This window comes from Lutra lutra, chromosome 9, assembly GCF_902655055.1.
Source record: "Lutra lutra chromosome 9, mLutLut1.2, whole genome shotgun sequence".
NCBI lineage: Eukaryota > Metazoa > Chordata > Mammalia > Carnivora > Mustelidae > Lutra > Lutra lutra.
Genome location: NC_062286.1, coordinates 23,090,477 through 23,110,403, shown reverse-complemented (window position 1 = coordinate 23,110,403; position 19,927 = coordinate 23,090,477). Strand labels below are relative to the sequence as shown.

Below are 19,927 nucleotides of genomic sequence, written 5' to 3'. Positions count from 1 at the left end.
GCTGGGACAACAGGGGGCCGGAGAAGATCAGCAGCCTTCAGCGAAGCCTGCACTGGAGCAGTGTCCTTGCCCGTGGAGTGCGCACACTGGCTTTCCAGCCACACCCTCAGGGTTCCTGATCCCCACACCGTGGGGCCTCTCGGGGGCTCCCCAATGTCACCAAACCCTCAGAAGTAAAGGTGGCCCTTGTTCCCGGGGAAGACAGGTTGGCACCCGGGGAGTCAGCCCAGCCGTGATGGCTGGTGAGCCACTTCATAACGTGGGGCAGAGCTGGGAGCTGCGGGGAAACGCTGAAGCTGGAGGAGGGCTAGGTAGCGGGAAGGCCAGCAGGGCGCCGCAAGGGCTGGGGTAGGAGGTGAGGAGGAGCCAGGGATGTGGGGGTGGGGGAGAGGCGGTGCTGGCCAGAGGGAACAAAAGAAAACCAGCAATCCTGACCAGCCGTCTACAGTGAACAGCTATAACTCAAAGCCTTCCTAAACCTCCATGGGATCTCAGCTGTGAACCAAAGGGAGAACTATCCCAAGAACCAGGCCCAGGCAGGGCTCCCCCGTGCCCACCAAAGGGTGAGGGGTTCACCTGCCCCTAACCCACCCCACCTCACCGCCCCCGTGCCCAGCACGCTGCCCTCCCAGCTGAACGCCCCCCTCCCAGCAGCCAGGCGACCGCACGCTGTCAGGCCTGAGGTTCCCCGGGTCCAGCAGCCAAGGTCACCTGGCTGACAGCGGTGGGCTTCTCTAATTAGCAGAGGCAGATGATGGCCCTTCTGGGAGTCCTCATGAGGAGGAAAACCCCATTAAATTGGAGCTTACAAAGCAGCTGAGGTAATTAGCAAAAGATTTACTCCCGTTAAGCTGCGCTATTATTAGTGCATACCTTGTGTCAATTGAAAGGCTCTTCTCGACTCCTGGCTGACACCCACTCACTGGGAGAGCTACATAGAAACTCTTGCCTTTGAGGTCTCTTGGAAACAGGTGGAAAATTCTTACATTTACATGGATAATCTAAAGTGAGGTACCCATCCACCTTTAAGGCCCACACACAACCTGTACGAGGACAGGTAAGGGTTTCACCCAGAGAGTGTGGATTTTGAGCAACAGTAAAGGGTTCCTTGTCTGGTGCCCCGGGGTCTCAGTTACGTAGCCTCTGCCCCTCCCCGTTGCTCATGCTCTTCTCGCTCTTTCTCTCTCTCTCAATAAATAAAATCTTTTTTTAAGGGGATAATCAGAGAACCCACACCCTCCTTATGATGTTGTGAGGATGAAATGACCCAGTGCCTACAATTGAGGCAGAGGCGAAGGAGCAGAGCCTGGAGAGGCAGCCACAGGCCTCGTGGGCCACTCCAAGGAGCCTGGACACGAGCCTGAAGACAACCCATTCAAGGATTTATGTGTGGGGGTGACACCACCTGTCTGCCTGTTAGGGGGAGGGTCACTCAGAGTCTAGAGAACAGAGTCCTTCTGCCTCCTTCCTGGATGGGACCTTCCTAAGAATGGGAGGCAGGAAAGATGAGAAAGCCGGGTTAAGTAACCTGCCCAAGACCAGAGTTCACGTGCGGCAAATGGGTCTGTCCGCCATGAAGCCTGTGTCCATCCCATCCCACCCCACTCAAGGGCCACAGGAGGTTTCAGGCCTGGAATGAAATCACTCCAGACTGCAAACTCAGAGCAGACATCAGCTGAAGCTTTCCTCAGCCAAAGCCTGAACAAAGCAGAGAAGACTTGGGCCAGAGCCCCAGCCCTGCACCGCACAGGTCCGGGCGCCTGGCGAAGGGGCCAGGGCTGGCATCCAGGCTGTGCCCTGCTTTGCGGGCTGTGCACACCCAAGAAAGGGCAGAGTTCGTGCTCACCGTGGGGCTGCCGCTGACCAAGCCCCGCACCCGTAAGCCAGGGTCCACCCAGAAGAGCTGAGGTTTTTTCTGATTCACACAAATGGGCTATGGGGCTAGCTGAAGTCCTGTTCGCAAAGAAGTGCATCCTCGTTTCTTAAAAACTGTTTTGTGTATGTACCAACTGGCCCCATTTTGGTCCAAACCAAAGATTATCTTCTGGTAATGTGAGAATTATTTTTTAAAAAGCAGATTAGAGAAAATTTTCAAAAGGCCTGTGAGGATTATTGGATTATTTGGGGCATCTAAGAGACTGGGTGGTTTAGCTCCATGCCAGGAGGCTGACTAGAAGGCTGGGGCGAGGGGCTTCGGGGACGCTCACCGGACAGACGCTCTGTGACATCAAGAACCGCGCGGCCACTCAGGAAGCGCACCCGCCCAGCAAACGCTTGTAGGAGGCAGAGGTTGTCTGGAAGAGAAGGAGGGTGTCAGCGGCTATGATGCTGTGGCCCAAGCGACAGTCCCTACCCACACGGGGAAGAAGGCCCGTCATGGAGCTGCATTAAATCCTCTGGGTCACAGTGGGGTGTCTGGGGACACGTGAGTGGCCCAGGACAGTTGCACTGGCTCCCAAACAGGTTTCACTTACTCCCACAGGTCTGGTTTCTACTGTCTGTCCTTCCTCAAAATTGCTGAGTTTGGGGGCAAAACAGGGCTTGCCGGGGCGCCTGGGTGGCTCAGTGGGTTAAGCCGCTGCCTTCGGCTCGGGTCATGATCCCAGAGTCCTGGGATCGAGTCCCGCATCGGGCTCGCTGCTCAGCAGGAAGCCTACTTCCCTTCCTCTCTCTCTGCCTGCCTGTGTGCCTACTTGTGATCTCTGTCAAATAAATAAATAAAATCTTTAAAAAACAAAACAAAACAAAACAAAACAAAACAGGGCTTACCCACAGTCTTGGGCAAACCAGGATGGCTGGTCACCCTTCCAGCAGCAGAAGCTTCTGGTGGGCTCTGTTTGGGTGGGAGGAGGATGTTCTCAGGGGGCATGTGTTAGGTCTCAATAGTTTATATGTAACCTCCCTGCATGAGACTTAGGTCCAGACCGCATCCGTGTAAGGACAGGAAAGTTTACCCTCCACATGCCTCAACCCCACGCTTCAGGAGGGTTGGGGGAAAGATGAATTTTTACCCCCTTTTTTAAAAATTGTCACCACACCCCGACCCCCACCAGGCACTCAGACACACCCAGTCCCAGGAGCCAGCTCTCCCTGCTGCTCAGCCTAAGGCCTGGGAATGTCCCCATTCCGATGTTGAAGAAGTGCTTACTAGAATGAACCACCGATGGTGAAACCACAGGCAACTAGGGTGGGGGATGATGAAGCCCCCTGGCATTCTTGGATTGTATTTCTAAAGCCAACCCCAGCAGGATCCCATAGGTGCTGAACTTAGAAACGACTCCTTCTTCCCCGTTCTGGCTGATGTCTCCTGGTTTCTCAAACGATTGCACTTGAAGTCCCGCATTCCTCACAGAGACATACAAGGTGAGGAAAGCAGCCCTTTACCTGGGGAAGGCAGGATCACCTAGAGGATACACACCTGCTCCTGACGCTGCCATAGCCGTCCCTGCACAACACCGTGGGAGCGAGTTCAAGTAATAAAACCACTTTTCAGGGATGTGGCCATGGGGCCTGCCCACACCTGTCATGGAGGTCTGTGTGGGCGTTACCACAGGTGCCCCCCGGAAAGTGTGTCCTAGGGCCCCAGGGGCTGACCCACTCAAGGCCAGGTGTCTCTCAGCAGGATACGGAGATTAGAGACCCACCTGAGGAAGCCTTTCCAGGCAAATTCCCCCTTCTCTGGATCTCTCAAATATCTCAGCATCCCCCTGGATATGCAATTAAGCTTCCCTTTTCCTGCCAGGCAACAATTCTAGCTAAGAGCTCATCCCTGCTTCCCTTGTTCTCCTCCCGAGAGCTGTAAGGAGCACAGAGGAGAAAAATGTCCCCGTGTACACCACATACATCCCTGCTGCTTGCAAAAGTGCCATCCACAGGGAGCCACGGAGTGGCTCAGTCGGTTAAGCGTCTGCCTTCAGCTCAGGTCATGATCTCAGGGTCCTGGGATCGAGCCCTGCGTCGGGCTCCCTGCTCACCAGTGAGTCTGTTTCTTCCTCTCCCTCTGCCCCTCTGCCTGCTTATCCTCTCTCTCTCTCTCTCAAAAAAAAAAAAAAAAAAAAAAGAAAAGAAAAGAAAAAAAGCATCATCCATAAGTTAGGCAACAGACTTTAAAATAATTTGTTCTGGGAAAGAAAAGGGGGGCCGGACTCTAGAATATTCCTTCCTTCCTTCCTTCCTGCAGTCAGCAGGAAGCAGTCTCAGGGTGCCTTGGTAAATCTGTAATTATGTAAGAATGGGTTTTTACGTCAACATCACCTGCATTATTTTTTCCAGGTGCTTCTATTTGTCCCACGCCCATCATTAGCCACAAGCTCGCCCCTAAGGACAAGGACTTCTGCCTCCTTGCTTTCCCCAACAACACTCAGTCCAGAACATTTTCTGGACACAGCCGGATCTCCCACCTCCTGGTGGCTGCTGTGGCCTCACAGAGCCAGAGAGAAGTGGAGAACTTGGGGACTACTTGAAAATGCACATCCCTCAGACATCTGTGCCAGACCGTGCTCCCATGTGCCTGGCACACAACAAGTGCTCAATAAATGCTCCAGGACTATAGGGAGTGTTAAAGCAGAGACATTAAGCATGCTCGAGCTCGTTTATAAACCCCAAGTTACTGGCCTCTCTCCCTCTGCCTGCTTCTGCAGTGATGGCTTGCTTCCAGGTCACACCCAGGTTTAATGGGTGGCAGGAAAGCATATGGTGAGGGGTGTGGGCTCTGGGTCCGGGTCGCCTGGACTGAATCCTTAGCTCTTCCATATTTCTCTGTGTTGACATTGGACAAAACCTCTACCTCCGTTTACCCATCTAAAAAAGATGCTAATGCGCATATCTTCCTCCTAGAGCTGCTCTCATGTTATGATGCTTCGGATAGTGCCCTGAGTATAATTACTATGTAAGTAGGAGTTACTGTTGCCGCTGTTTACTATTATTTCCCCAAAATGCTCCAAAAGCCCAGCAACCTGAATGGTGGAAAGACCATTAAGAGGCACATACTGCATGGAGCACTGGGTGTGGCACATAAACAATGAATCTTGGAGCACCGAAAAAATAAAATAAAATTTTTTCAAAAAGGGGGCTGGAATCTAACTTCAGAAACCTTAAAAATCCATGCTATGTTTGCCCAGCTTTTTCATGGGCTCCTCTTCTTTGCCCCAAGGGAACCAGAGCTGGCCTTGGTGCTGCCCACACACAAGGGCAAGCAAAGCCATGAGACCTTGGGAAAACAGCCATGCCTGGCAGGCCATACACCCTGTCTTCCCTGAGCCTTGCCTTCCCTCTCTGCAAGGGGGGAGAGGTCTACAGGGCCTCCCACCTGCCCCATGCAGCCAAGCCCTACAGCCACCAGGCCACATCATCCTCGGGCTCGTGGGAAGCCAGAGATGAACTTTTAAAAGCGTAAAAATTACGGTAGCGTGGATAGAGACAGCAAAGAAACTGGGGTCCAAGTGGACCCCTGGTAATAAGCACAGGACTCTGAATCTGTCACACAGCCGCCGAAAGTAGGTCCACTCACTGCAGGAGAAGTGGAAACGATCTATTTAAACAGAAAAATGCGAACTAAGGCCTAGGCATGGGCCAGAGCTGTTCAAAGTGACTCAAGTGTGTAATCATATGTAAATGCTTGCGCTCTGCTTTTTTTAAAGCAGGATGCAAATTTAAACGTGTGATACCATCACGACTTGACACAAATAGGCACAGAAAAAAATATCTGAAATGAAAAGTACCAAACGTTAATAATGGTCTCTCCCAGAAGTTGAGACTGAAAATGAGGGCCTTTCAAATTTTTCCTTCCCAGTGCTTTGTATGTTCCATTTTCTCAATCATGAACAAGTATGACTTCTACGTGGTGGAAAGCAAACTTTATATTTCTAAGCTAAGTAGGAAGTCTGCATGGTAGCATGAAAAACTGGTTAGTTAAATGAAAGAAGCAAAGTCTAAATTGTATTTACATTCCAATCTTTAACCAGGGAAATGTGTACACATGTAGACAAGAAAGAAAAGAGAGATTTTTAAGCAGCTGGTACACTAGAGGGGTATCATGGATGAATTTCGAAATCCCCTGAACAATACCATGCTGGTCATATGATTTGTATAAGATAATGAATTTAGAGACAGCAGAGCAAATTAGCAAAAGTAGATCTGAAGCTGCCCATTTCTGAGCTTATCTGCTCTCTCCAGCACTGGTGGGAGGCTGCACTAAATCAAGAGAACTCCTTTTGATGCTCAGTCTGACCAGGAGCGGGTGGGCTGTCAGCAGCCTAATGTTTTAATTAGTGACATTTCTTCTGTAGCTAACCTGGTAACAGGGCCCAAAGACAGAACCAGCCAGTCTGCTCTGGAAATGCCTTGATCCCCAAAATAACTCCCCTGAAATCAGAAGATCTTGGTGCTGAGTAGAAAGGATGCCCCTCCCGGCCCCTTTCTGGAGAGGCTCCCAGGCAGGCAGTAATGAAGGGCAGAGGTCAGGGAGCAAGGTACCCACCTATCTCCTTCCTTACTATGTCCCAAAAATGGGACGTGGGCAGAAATCCCCACCTGCTCTGTGAACCACGACACCACCTGCCACATAAACCTCGGGAAGACCGAGGAACTGGAAGAGGTGGGGTGGCTGATGAGTCATCTTATCCAGAATCAAGAGGGACTGTAAGAGCTTGCCTAGAAAGCCAACTTCATGATTTGGCTGTGACATCTGGACTTTGTGCCAGAAGTTAGACTACCCTGGCTGTGTTCCTGATCCCCATGGCCCCCATTGTTGAGTGGGGAACAAACCATAGTGTGCTGAGCCATTCCTTTGTGACTCTCCACATTGAAGATTTCACAGCTTTCCTTGGTTCCTCTCCAGTCTGGAGCTGGAATCCCTTGAGGCGGATGACACTAGGCTTGAGAGAAACTCCCTCTGCTCAAAGGGCTCCAAGCCACTTCCAGGAGGGGCCTCAGGAGGCTGAGGGTAGACTGGAGCCACTAGGCTCCTTTTGGGTGAAATGGGAAGAAAGATTTACATCCCTTCTCTTCTGCCACTGCTACCCCAATCTCTGCTTCTACCACCCAATCCCCTGGGACAGTGGGAAAGTTTAGTGACTTAATCCATTTCTCCTTCTGCAGGTCAGACTCAGACCATTCCAGGCAGATGAGGACCATTCCCAGAGAGAGCTTGATTCTACCCTAGGTACTCCCTGGCAGTGATGGTACTTCCTGGCAATCTAAACCCCTCCACTTCTGCTCTTCATGGATACATAAACCAGCAAGTCACTTCATAGTTTAAAAACACTGCCAGGGGCACCTGGGTGGCTCAGTCAGCTAAGTGTCTGCCTTTGGCTTGGGTCATGATCCCAGGGTCCTAGGAGCTCCCTGGTCCCTGGGGTTCCTGCTCAGTGTGGAGTCTGCTTCTCCCTCTCCCTCTGCCATCCACCCCCCCATACACTCATGCTCTCGATTGCAAATAAATAAATAAGACCTTAAGAAAAAAAAAAAAAACTTCCAAAACCCAGGTGGCTCATTGGGTGGAGTGGGTATGGCTCAGAGCACAGCCACGTGGCCCTAAGAGCCCACTGCTACACCTGCTCAAAACAATCAAGAGCCAAGACCCTGTGCTTTACCCTCTGGGCCCCACAGGTGCTTTTTGCCAGGGATTTACTGGGCTCCCTCCAACTCTTTGAGGCCAACAACATTCCACTGCAGCCTAATACTGACCTAAGGAGTAGAGAGGAAAACAGTGCCCCTCCTGCCTGCCTCCATTCTCCCCACATCAGATCCTCTGGCTGAGGGGCCAGAGGGGGCATTGTCAGCCATTTCCAAGGAGATCCTGTCCCACGAGGAAAGGACAAATCAAGGCATCTTCCTGGAAGCCACAGCCTAACTCAAGGTGTGGACAGATCCCCAAAGCAAACTAGCCCCAGACCCCCTTTCCAGGGCGGCCAGCCCAAGTGGGTACAGCAGGGCCCAGGTAGGGAAGGCCCGAGTCCTGTGACAACGTGAGACCAGATTCTGCAGCCCAAAACTCCAGAGCTCCAGCGTGCTCTAGGAGGGTGGCCCAGTGGCAGAAAGTGGAAACCCTAACACCGGAGAAGGAAGGGTTAAAAGTGCCTCGCCCCAACAAGGGTGCTTAGCCTCTTCAAACAGCTAAAGCCTGTTTTGCTTGGTGCAGGTTTTCCCAATAAATCCAGGGCCTGCAATGATTTACCAAGAGCCTTGGTTATTGGCAACAGCAATCTCACTTACCCAGAGCAGCACTGAGAACAAGCTGTAATTTAAAGCTGGATTTATATTGTTTGTTCTATAGCAACAAACTCAGCAAATCATAAATTCCCTTTGAGATGAAGAGAGGAAATTGACAGTATTTATGAACTCAAAAGGCAGAGAAGGGCCTGACCAGGCCTTTGATTTGTAACTAAAGCTGCTTCTGGAAGCTTCAGCCAAGGACACAGCTGCCATCCAGCCCCAGGGAGCTGGGTTCCCGCAGGGCGTGGGCGCTGGGAGGGGAGGGGTGCCTGGCAAGGTTCGCAGCCTCACCACGGGGATGCTCTGTGGGTCCTAAAGGCAGGACGTGGCTCTGTGCTCATCGGGACATACGGCAACAAGGCCAACGTGGGCAGTTCTCAGATCGTGAGAACCTTACATAGTGGCAAGGGGGGTTTGTGAAAACTCAGGGTCACTCTGGTCTGGACACGACTGCTCGTGTGCTATGTCCCACACGCACCTGCAATTTGGCCTGTGTCCTAGACATACCAAGTATCACCTTCTGAGCAGCTAAGAAAGAAATGAAGAGCAAAAGTGGATGCTCCCAAATCCCACCTAATAATGTTGGAGAACCAAGATGTGTTAGTGCGAAGCACACAGGATCTGAGAAGCTCTCGCCGTCCTCACGTCTCCCCCCCAGCTCATTTCTTTTTCCCTTTTCATTCCACCCCCAACCCTCACCCCCTATTCCTCACCCAGATTCCTCCCACCCTGAGCCCTGGCCCCAAACAGTCTTCCTCAAAGACAACTCTCATCTGTTCCATGCTCAAAAGCCAATGGGATCCCAGCCCGATCCCTATACCAGACATTCAAGGTGGCCCACCCGCCCGTCCACTCTGTCCTCTCCAGCAGGCTTGCTCTGCTGTCTCACCACCATCCTGCCTCGTCCTCACAGAAGCCACCCCCACGGCTATCATCCCTACGTCTAAAAACACCGCTGGCGACACTCCAGCTTCTTCCCCACAATCTGCACTTATTTTTCCTTCAGTGTTCGGTTGGCTCCATCACTGAGAGACTGTGTGACCCTGGGGAAGTCATTTCTGTCACATGTACTATGAAGAGGGAAGACGAGATCATCTACACATCTCCTCCACACTGCCATCTAGGACACTTGGGTGGATGTGACATGGGAAAGCCTGCCAGCCAGGTCCTGGGCTGCCCACCCCTGTCCTACGTAGACTTCAGGGAAACATTTGGCCTGAGAGCCCCCGAGTGCCTATCTGCACTCTGCTGATTCCCAGCAGGAAGGGTGAGCTCAGGGAGCGAGGCTGCTCCTACTGGAGCCAAGCAGGGCTGAGGCGGGAGGCTCACCCAGATTCTCAATCATGGCGTCTAGCGTGGTCACCGCGGCGGCATAAATCCCCGAGTTCTTGGAGTTGAGGTTGTCTGCAACAGCAACGATGATGGAGAGCAGCATGGGGTGTAAGCTTTTTTTGAGGAGGGGGATCATCTTGGCAAGGGACTCCAGGGCCCACTGGTTCACTTTCTTGTTGGAATCCTGAAGCCTTGGGGTGAAAGCATCAAAGACCTATTGAGGGAATAGAAACCAAGAGCCCGTGGGAACCCAGACTGGGCAGGAAGCCCACGACCCCACCAGCCACCCTCGGCAGGGATCCCTCCTGCCTCCCCGACAGGGTCATCCAGCCTGTGCCAGAACATTCTCAGCGATGAGGAGCTCAAAAGGGGAGGAGGGCAAGAGGGGAAGAACCACCACGTACTGAGCATTCATTGCATCGAAGCCTCTAGAACATCTCGTTAGGGGTTCCCTGCACTCTCGTGGAATGATCTTAACCCGTGAGGCATGTGTTCCCATCCCCAGTTTACCATTTCAAACAAAGCAAAAACTGAGGCAGAAAGAGGGTAAGTGATTTGCCCTGGATTACACAGCTTAGGAGGGAACTTGGGAGGACGCCCTGGTCTGCTGACTTCAGGCCCGTGTCCGAACTACTGTGCTACGTGGGTTAACAATCCGCAGCCTCGATCCTGGAAGAAGCAAGCATCTGGCCAGGCTCCCAGCCCACCTGCCCAACCATCCTGGCCCCATCGCCTGGCAACCACATACTCCACCACCCAGCACGTCATGCGCCTGGCTGGATCAGGAGCAGCCGTCAACCGTGGCATCCTCTACCTCTACCCTCCTTGCCACAACTGTGCTGAAGGGATGAGAAATGCCCAAGACATCTCTGGGTGATCCCAGGTGCCTGGCAGGAGGCAGGGCCTTTGCCCCCTCGGCTGCTTCCAGACAATCTCAAAGCGTTACCAAGGCGACTAGATAGCAGGTGCACCTGGAGGCATCTGGCACCATGTCCCACTCTGTCCTGAGTTTTCCAGATAGTGAAGCTGCACCCCCAGGAGAGAGACGGGGCAGCGCTCACCTGGACCAGGTTGGCGGTGATGAGCTCCGGCGCGGTCTTGCAGTGCTGGAGAAGCCGTCCTACGCCTTCCATCCGAGACTGGTACTCTTTGGCCTCCAGCAGCCGAGTCAGCTCCTGAAGCTTCTCCGCCACCTGGAGGCCACCGCGCACGGAGGAGCGTAGCCCCGCCAGCCGCGGGCCGTTGGAGCTGAGCCTGTGGGGAAGGGACTTCTGACCCGGGCAGACCCAGAGCATGTCTGTGCCTCTTGTCCCATGCCCCTCCCACAGAAGGTGAGACCAGACAAGAGTGTCACCTGCAGCTTGGCCCACCCCTAGCTTCTCCACCTGCCACTGAGGACTCCGGCCCTGGAACTCTGGAAATCCCCTTTCCTCCGGGGACAACAACAAGGTTGTCCAGAGCCCTGTCCTTTTGCCAGGGGACAGGGTTCTCTCTTCCTGCCTTTTTTTCTCTTTTCAGAAAACATGTGAAGAGAGGGGGCGGCTGGTGTGGGAGTGAGAGGTGGGAGTCCACCGAAGGGTGACCACACATTTAAGCTAAGAGTGAGGGAGGATCTCACCACGTGCCTTTATCCTGATCCCCAGTTACCTCAGCCTGTTCATACTTCTCCAGGGACTGGGGAAAAGTTATGCCCTGTTCTCTCCCGCTGAGAGCACACGTCTACCACAGCCTCTGGCCCAGTCCAGCCAGCAAGAGAGCGGTTCCATAAAGGACGCCTACCCCCCACACCCAGAGCAGAACCTGGCTCTTCGAGCGCGTGGCCTACATGGCAAGTCCCCTCTGGCAGAGCCCAACATCAACCATCCTGTCAAGCATGCCTCCAGTCCCCGCAGTGTGCCCACCGAGTGCCAAGAGCTGTCGTGGGCACTGAGGACAGTGAGGTGAGAGACACGTTCTTTGCCTTAAGGCGCTCTCAGACCAACAGAGGCAGGTAAGCCCAGGGGGCTGACGGAGGACTGAAGAACAGAGCACAGAGTGTCAGAGACAGCCTCTGGGGGAAGGCGACAGTGATGTGAGTCTTGGGGAATCCTGCAGAATAAATAGGCGTGTTCTGGGTGCAGGCGGTGTAGCATAAGCAAAGGGAGACCGTGTGTGGGGGCAAGAGTAGGAAGCTAACCTCGAGCAGGTGGTCGGGGCTTCCCTGGGCGCCTGCTAAGGTGTTCAGAGGGGTCCTCCCCAAACACCAGAGAAGAATTTTGAGTTTCAGGCACATCGGTGACCACGGAGGTTCTGCTTGGTTTCTGCTCCTCCCAGCACCCACCCTCCAGCCTCTCTGCCTGTTCCCTGCATCCGCCTTGTCCCAACTCTGCCTCTAAATTCACCCCCGGCTGCACTGATGGCCACAGGATGTGTGTGCAGCTCCAAGTGGGCGGAGAAGCGCTGAGCTCGGGCAGGGAGCCTGGCCGGCAGTGCGCCCGCACCGACTAATGGCATTGCTCCCGCTCCACAGGACTGCAGAAACCAGCCTCTGCTGGCAAGTGCTTCCCAACCCAGGATTTGGTCTCCCTGAGACCAAATTCACCGATGAGTGCTACAGACCCAACTAGGTCTCTGCCATAGCCCAGATCCACAGAGACTCCCAGAGCCACCCCTGGCCCAGGGCCAGCGGGCCATCTCTGTCAGCAGCTTGGATGTGGAGCCCCAGAGAGACAAGAGCAGCCATACCCGTCCTCGCTGGGCAGCCCGTTCTCACTCAGCACCAGACTCCTCGACACCTTGCAGCCCTTGGCAGATGGAAGTCCGTCACTATCTTCTAGTACCTGGAGAAAGGCACACGGAACATGAGCCACAGGGGTGGCCCTCTGGGGAACTGCCGGCCACCCCAGGCTAGACCACAGCTAGAGTTTCTGAGGGCACAAGTGAGCATTCCAGACCACTGGTAGTCACGGCAGGGGTCAAGATCCCCATTTAACGGGAGACAGTGTGGACGCCCAGGATGGCTCAAGGCACAATGGCAGAGAGGGACAGAGCCAGGTCCAAGCACAGGCGAAGGAAATCACCCTTATCCCACCTGGTAGGGGTCGTGGGTGAAATGGAATCTCCGGAATGCACAGCCCACCCCCCCTGACCGGCTCAGCTCTGACCTCCCCCGCACCCTCCACACCCATCCCTACCTGCTCAAGCCACCAACTCACCCGCTGCTTAATAGCCACAATGACCTTCCGCAGGTCGTGAGACGGGAGGCTCTGCTTCAGAAAGGCATCAAACTTCGCATTCGACATCAAGATATTCACCATCTTGCGGCCATAAAACCTGCCACAGGAGAAAGAGAGGGATGAAGAAACAGCCATAGAAGTGCATCATAAATCCGCTTTACAGATTTACAGAGGTTTTGTAATTGTAGTAAAAGAGTTTTTTAATACTTTTTCTAATTAAGACAATAATTGCTAATTAAGACAGTTAAAAACTAGATTCATACAGGAATAAGCATCATCCATAACCCCATTACCAAGAGAAAACCATTATTAATTTTTACACATTTTCTTGTAGCCTTTTTGATGCATAAACATTTTTGTTGATACCAGAATGTACATATAACTCGCCTCTGGCTTTTTTTCACTTCATCATTCATCATCTTCCCATGTCATCCTTTTTAGTGGATTTATTCCATTGGATGACTATACCAAGATGTACTTAACTTCTTCTAGTATGGGGCATCTAGAAGTCTGAGGAAGGGGGCAAGGGGACAGTATGGGAGAGAGTGGTCAGCTCCACATAGCAAACAGCAGTGGTTGGGGGGAGGAAATCAAAGAGGGCTTCATAGAAGAGGTGACCCTTACATTGGGACTCGAAAGAGGAGTAGGAGTTCCCAAGTGGGATGGGATCAGGGAGTAAGGGGGTGGAGGTGGGACGTCATTCCAGGGTCTGCAAGACAATCCGACACGTTGGCAAGTGTGTGTTTGGAAAACAGCAGGCAGGGCCTGGATGCGAGAGAGGAAAGGGAGAAGGTATGACCCAATTTCTGGAAATGTGAAGAAGCTGGGCTTTAACGTGCAGATAGTGGGAAGCTGCGGAATGACCAGATTCGCACTTTAGTGTAAATGTCTCTGACAGCAGGTGGGGGGCCAGGAGACCTGCTAAGAGGCTACCATGATAGTCCAGGCAAGAGACGATGAAGTCCTGAAATCAGGCTATAGAGTGGGAGGAAGAACGGGAGGTCAGACTCAGGACCTACTAAGAAAGTGGAAACTGCAGGGCTTGGTAGCTGACTGGAGTGAAGCAGGAAGCATCTATCTATGTCATATTTCCCTCAACCCAAGACTCCATTGATTATAAAATGCACCGTTGATTTATTTTCCCCTGAGGAAAAACAGAAATAGAAAGCACTGGCAATTTCCATTGCATTCAACGACACTGCCCCATTGAGAAGGCAACACTTACGTGTATCATCTCAGAAACAGAGATAACGTTACTCGTGGGCAGTGCCCCTCCTTCCTTAGGCTGGCTAATCTACTTGGTGGTTGCCCGATAAGGAAGTGTGGAATTTTGGTCATTCCTTCTGTGACTGTTTGCATTAATATCGAATTTACGTCCCATCACTCTAGTTCCGTGCCTCTTCTCATACACTGTAACTTTTCATTTCAATGCCGAAGAATAGCGTAATATTTCTGAGGCATTTTAGGGAGCAATTAAACTCAACAAGTCCCCACCGAGCATCCACAGTGACTTCTTAAAATGAATATAAAAGGCTAACGAGCAAAGAAAGGCTCCTAGTTTAGTTTCTACGATGCAAACTGCAATTTGAAGGTTTACGCTATGAGCAGTAATGACTGGGTTTGACAATGTGCAGAGAGTAAAACCCAAATCAAAACTGCTTCATGGCCAGCAGCCACTGTGAGATGCTCTGATTGTAAGATATTAAAACGTGGGGGGAATTGTGTGTCTTAGAATCAACGAAGTATGAAGGTCCCTGCTCTGCATCTTAGATGACTCAGTAAATAACAGTGACTTTTAACAATGGAAGGAACACAGCCAGAGAAGCAGGCTCGGGGAGAAGGCAGTGGGTTCATTTAGGGAAACTCTGCACCGAAGATGACAGTGGGACATCTGACAGCAGGGACGGGTCCTCCAGAGGCCTTAGAGGAGAAGCACTGATGCTCAGAGAAGGGGTGGGCTGGAGGGAGACCCTACGGAAGCATCAGAGTTGCCGTGGCCGGGGCCACGGAAGTGGTAACAGTACTCAGGGAAAGTTGTAAGAGGAGGACAAGAATGAAGACAGTCCTCTGGCCATCTACATCCGGAGGGCAGGCAGGCAGAGAGGCAGCCACAGAGAAAGAGAGGAACTAGGGACTGTAGGGCCACGGATACTGGAAGCACAGGTGCCAAGTAGGAAAGTGGAATGTCGTCAACACCAGCAACGTGACAGGTCAGACTGGAGGGGGACACTCCAGCTGGAGAGACAGTAGATCTCAATGTCCATCTCCCTCCCAACAACTACAATGAAATCAAGCAGGACCTTCTAGTTCACCACCAATGTTCCTCATTTCAGTAAATGACACTGTCATTTACCCAATTGTTCAGTTTAAAAGCCCAAGCATCATCTTTGATTTCTCTTTGAAAGCCTCACCACCCACATCCTGTTGGCTCTGCCTTCAGAAGACACCCCAGTCCAGCTCTCCCCTCCCTTCTGCTAGCCTCCAGAACCCCTGGCAGGGACGGGGGAGTCACCATCTGTCTGGTGTCCCTTCTCCTTCCTGGTCCCCTCCCCGACTATCAATCCTCTAATGAGCCACCAGAAAGATTTTTTTTTTTTTAAATCAAGAAGGCAGCAAACATTCAAAGACACACAAACTCCAGGGGCACCTGGTGGCTCAGTCATTAAACGTCTGCCTTCAGCTCAGGTCATGATCCTGGGGTCCTGGGATCGAGCCCCACACTGGGCTCCCTGGTTTGCAGGAAACCACTTCTCCCTCTCCCACTCCCACTCCTGCTGCTTGGATTTCCTCTCTCGCTGTCTCTCTCTGCCAAATAAATAAATAAATAAATAATCTTTTAAAAAGAAAAGAAAAGAAAAAAATATACACAAACTCTAGTAACCAGGGGGAAGAAACACTCAGAAATCATAATGAGCTGGCACTTTTACCCGTTGGATCAATAAAAATCAGAACTCCCGACTCTGTAAGGTCGCTCGGGCTCGGGCCCTGGCCCGGCAGGAGGGGTGCGGCAAGCTCAAGAGCTCCCCATGATGCTCAGGCCACTTAGTAGGACACAGGCCCCTGACCTCAGTCCTGCCCCAAGGAATACACCCAGACATTCTTCCTGGGCTCCGCCAGGGAGCACATATGTAAGCACAGCTGCTGTGGGGAGAGCGCCCCTGGGCCGGTGTGGAAGCCCAGCAGGCAGGGGGACATGCCCCCGAGGAGCACTACCGGATGCCGTGTGGCTGTAGTGTCCCGGGAACTGACGGGTGTGATTGACTGGACCCTAACCCTAGCTTTCCAAGACTGTTGACCAGGTTCCAGCGCTCTCCTGCTTCACGCTGTTGAACATCTCCTCACACTCCTACTGAATGAAGATCCTCTCTGATGGCTTCTGGTCACACCCCAGCCAAATCTTCCCTCCTGACCGCAGCCCAAGGGGCCCTGCCCGGCTGAGCCCTGCCCTGTCCCACGCATCGCCTATCTGCTCTGCGGCACTCGCTGGGCGCCATGCAGCCCCACCTTCCTCCTCCCAGAGCCCCAAGCATGCTCCCATCCAGGGGGGCCTTTGTACATCTCCTTTGCTGGGACCCTCGCACCCCAGACTCCCAGTGAGCTGGCTCCTGCTCGCCCACCTGTTCTCAACTCCAATGTCACTCCTCCGGAGGATCTCCCCTGACTCTCAATCATAGTCACTGTCACCCCATTCTCCACCGTGGTGCTTTTCTCTCTAGGAGACGCCTTATCTGTCTCTGAAATGATCCTAATAATTTATTTGTTTATTATCTGTCCACCCCACCTAGGGTAGCAGAGGCCTAATCCTTCTTATTCCCTGCGCTGTCCGTAATAAGGAAGCGTGATCAGCTCACTACCTTGAAAAGAATGAATGGCCTTTCAGAGGATGGAGCTGAGGCGGGTCAGGAACCAAGTGAGAGCAGCGGCAACAGAGGGAGAACCAGAGGTGGGCAGTGTTGGCCATTCCTCTATGCCGGCGGAGAGAGATGGATGGCGGCCATAAGGGAAGGACACGGCTATGGTCCGTCTGATTGTCCCTCCCATGGCCACACCAAGCTGGGCGGGCCAGGGCCCTTGGGGCTGGCTGGTCACCTTATATGACCTGGGCTGGCAGGTAGGAACCCCCGGACCCCTGAGCCCGTATCACCTGGTGTCCTGGTTGGAGTCCTGGGCCAGCCTCACCAGGTTGTGCACCAGCATCTCCGTGCTGTCCCTGGTGCCGGAGAGAAGCTTCTCAGCGCCTATCTGCTCCAGGACGGTTGAGAGGTGCTCGGCAGTGCATTTCCGGACTAAGGGGTTTCGGTGGCTGAAAAAAAAAAAATACAATCCCAGTCAAGGGACTGGCTCAGACAAGGAATCATGGACCTACAGTTGTGCCTCCATGCCCCATGCCATGATGGGCTTCAAAATCTCTCATGGGGCCACAGGGGATCTTCTAAGAAAGAGCAGTCATGTCCTGATCACAGAACCCAGGATGACAATGTAAGGATGGGAGAAGGAAGAAGGAGCACCTACAGCCTCGTGGTGCTCGGCACACACACAGGTGCTCACCTGGGCCTCATCTGGGCCTTCCTGAGCCCGGGTTTGCCTTTCAACTTTTCTCCACCCAGAAAGATTCTACCCAACTGCTCCATCTCCTTCTCTGACCTCCCCAGCCCCCTCAGCAGAATGTTACCTGGGGCTAGTGCTGTCCTGGTCCCCTGAGAAGTACAGGTGCGCCCTTGGGGCTCCCCGGCAGGCAAGGAGCTCCTGGGGAGCTGGCACCAAGCTCCCTTCCCTACCCCGTGGAATCCTGTGCCCCATGGGTGCCAGGCACAAGCCCACACTTAGTGGGAGCTAACTGTGCGTTTGTTGAAGTGAACTGAGACGGGAAGGAGAGACAGGGGATCCGTGGGTGATCTGGCAACCCTAACAGGAAGAACCTGAAATCTTACAAGAGAAACCCATCAGAATGTCACTCGTTTCTTTTTCACCCCTTTCAAACGGTCTGTGTGGCCACAGTTCATTAGACACAGATAGTGGCAGCCACAGTGAATGGTCCATAAATGTTACAGTAAAGGCAGGCACAGCTCTGAGTGCCCTTTCATGAAGCAATTCATTTACTCCTCACACTTGGAGGAGGTATGCATCCTTATCATTCCCATTTTACAGATGATGAAACTGAGTCCAGAGTTCAGTAACAATCCAGGATGTGAACCCAGGCCACGTGACTCCACAGCCCCTCACCCTTCCCACCGGGCTGCAGGGCAGCTAGCGAAGTCTGGCCAGCTGCTGCCACATGCCCCGGGGTCTTTCCCAGAAGCCTCCTGCATCTGTATCACGACTGCCTCTGGGGTGTGATGGTGTGGCCCCGTGGGATAAAGGCTTTGGGAAATGGTTTTGGTTTTCCTTTAGTTTGGGTTTTTCAATAAGGTGAAAGCAAATCTGGCTGCAGAAAGGTTCCCGCAGTAGGCCAGCACCTTCCTCCTCCCCAGAAAAAGGCCAAGAGGTGTGAGCTAGAGCGAGATTGTGGGCCTTGCTCTGCTCACAACCTTGATTTCATCAGAAAGAACGCCCGTCGCCTGGGAGAGGCACGTGGGCCGCAGGTGGGCTCTCAGCCCGTCTCGAGGGATGTCACCACAGACGCTCTGAACTCCAGCCTTGAACAGAACACAGCAGCTCTCCCCTTGCGGCTGAGGCTTAGGGCTGCCCAGAGCTCGCCTCCTTATCCCCAACCCGGCTCAGGAAAGGTGGGAGAAAAGCGCACCAGGAAGCAGGGGTTTTCCTCCCCGCCAGCCACATGTGTGAGGACCCGCCCCATTTGCCTGCTCCTCTCCCAGCCCCAGACTTCTCCTCATGCCTTACCTTCCCAACCCACCCCTCTGACAACAAGCCATCACATACTAGATGCCTGCAGAGGTAAGGGCCACCAGGGAGCGGGCGGGGGTCACGTTCTCCACCATGGCCCCCAGGGAGCGGTTGGCAGCTCTCTGAATGAACTCGCTGGTGTTCCCCATCTTCTGAAGCAGGCAGCGAGCGATCTCCTCAGCCTCCTGGTCCATGTTCTTCTTCAAGGCCCGGAAGAGGGCCCCCAGGGTGCTGATGGCCAGGCGGGACACTTTGGAGCGGAGGTTGGTGACCTAGGAAAGAGATGGGACAGGGAGCATCCAGGACTGCTGAACCTTGCCAAGGGCTCCAGAACATCCAAGAAAGGACCACATCCCCAAGGTCTCCTGCCACCACCAGCCTCCCTGCAGGCCAAGGCCTCGCCAGGCTAGAAACGAAAGTCATGCAGTAGCTCTGGACAAAACAGTCCCGTTTTTTTTAAAAAAATGCTATTGTTATCATCATAGTTATTAATTCTACCTGAAATTTAAAATTTGAACATCTGAAATCTGTGCAACATTTTGTCTTCAAAGTATTTTTACAAATAATGTTGGATTTAGTCTTCACAAGCCGTCCCCCACTCAACCTCATCCCCACCCCTGGAACAGTCTATTCCCAAGAAGGCGCCTGGCCTCCACGTGTGGTAAAATGCATCTCAATGCCTCTCTGACTGGTCTAGGTCCCCCGCCCCAGCCCCAGGGGAGAAAGTCCTTGGGAAATGTCACAACTTCCTTGAAGCTAGAGATCTAGCCCCAAACATTCCAGCCCCTCTCGTCTGGCATCTGAGTGCAGAGGACAGTGCAGGGCTGGGACAAACAGGCTTACAGGACTCTGGCTGTTTCCATGCCCAGAGATTAGAAACAAGGAAACCCCAAGCCCCAGTTTTCCAATCTGAGACATGGGCGGCTACCTCCCACGTCCATGGCTAAGGGCTAAGATATAAGCAGGGGATACCACATTCCAGGGAGCCATGGCCCCTCTGTGACTGCCGTGTGAACCACACTGAGCAGTGGCACCTGGGAAGGGGGGACTGCCTGCCCTGCAGGGTGGGGACAGCACACAGGACACAGGCTGTCTGGGTGGCCTCACCTCTCCGGTCACAGCCAAGGACACGTCGTGTAGCCTCCCAGCAAGGACATCTGAATGACAGAGTGCCAGGCGCTGGACACTCAGCAGGCCCTTCTCCTTCGTCTGCCTGAGAAGCGAGTTCCAGGCCCGTCACTGGCAGCTGCAGAGGGAGGAGCCCCGCTCCCTGTGCAGACCAGGGGTGCCCCCGCCACCCCTCCCCTGCCACAGGGGAGGCA

The 19,927-nt window shown here is 53.3% G+C and overlaps 1 protein-coding gene across 7 annotated transcripts in view; it reads right to left on the bottom strand.

Moving 5' to 3' along the window:
* TOGARAM2 (TOG array regulator of axonemal microtubules 2) overlaps positions 1–19,927 on the bottom strand; it is a 70,240-nt gene that overhangs the window by 22,066 nt on the left and 28,247 nt on the right. For 5 of the 7 annotated variants that reach the window (XM_047746598.1, XM_047746595.1, XM_047746594.1 and 2 more), the window contains 8 exons: positions 19,713–19,818; positions 18,642–18,877; positions 16,906–17,064; positions 12,741–12,858; positions 12,271–12,365; positions 10,608–10,800; positions 9,544–9,760; positions 2,208–2,294 (listed from right to left, as the gene is read on the bottom strand). In XM_047746598.1, the coding sequence (XP_047602554.1) occupies positions 2,208–2,294; positions 9,544–9,760; positions 10,608–10,800; positions 12,271–12,365; positions 12,741–12,858; positions 16,906–17,064; positions 18,642–18,877; positions 19,713–19,818 (1,211 nt within the window). The remainder of the gene's footprint in view (positions 1–2,207; positions 2,295–9,543; positions 9,761–10,607; positions 10,801–12,270; positions 12,366–12,740; positions 12,859–16,905; positions 17,065–18,641; positions 18,878–19,712; positions 19,819–19,927) is intronic. The other 2 variants (XR_007130277.1, XR_007130276.1) reach the window with 1 other exon arrangement.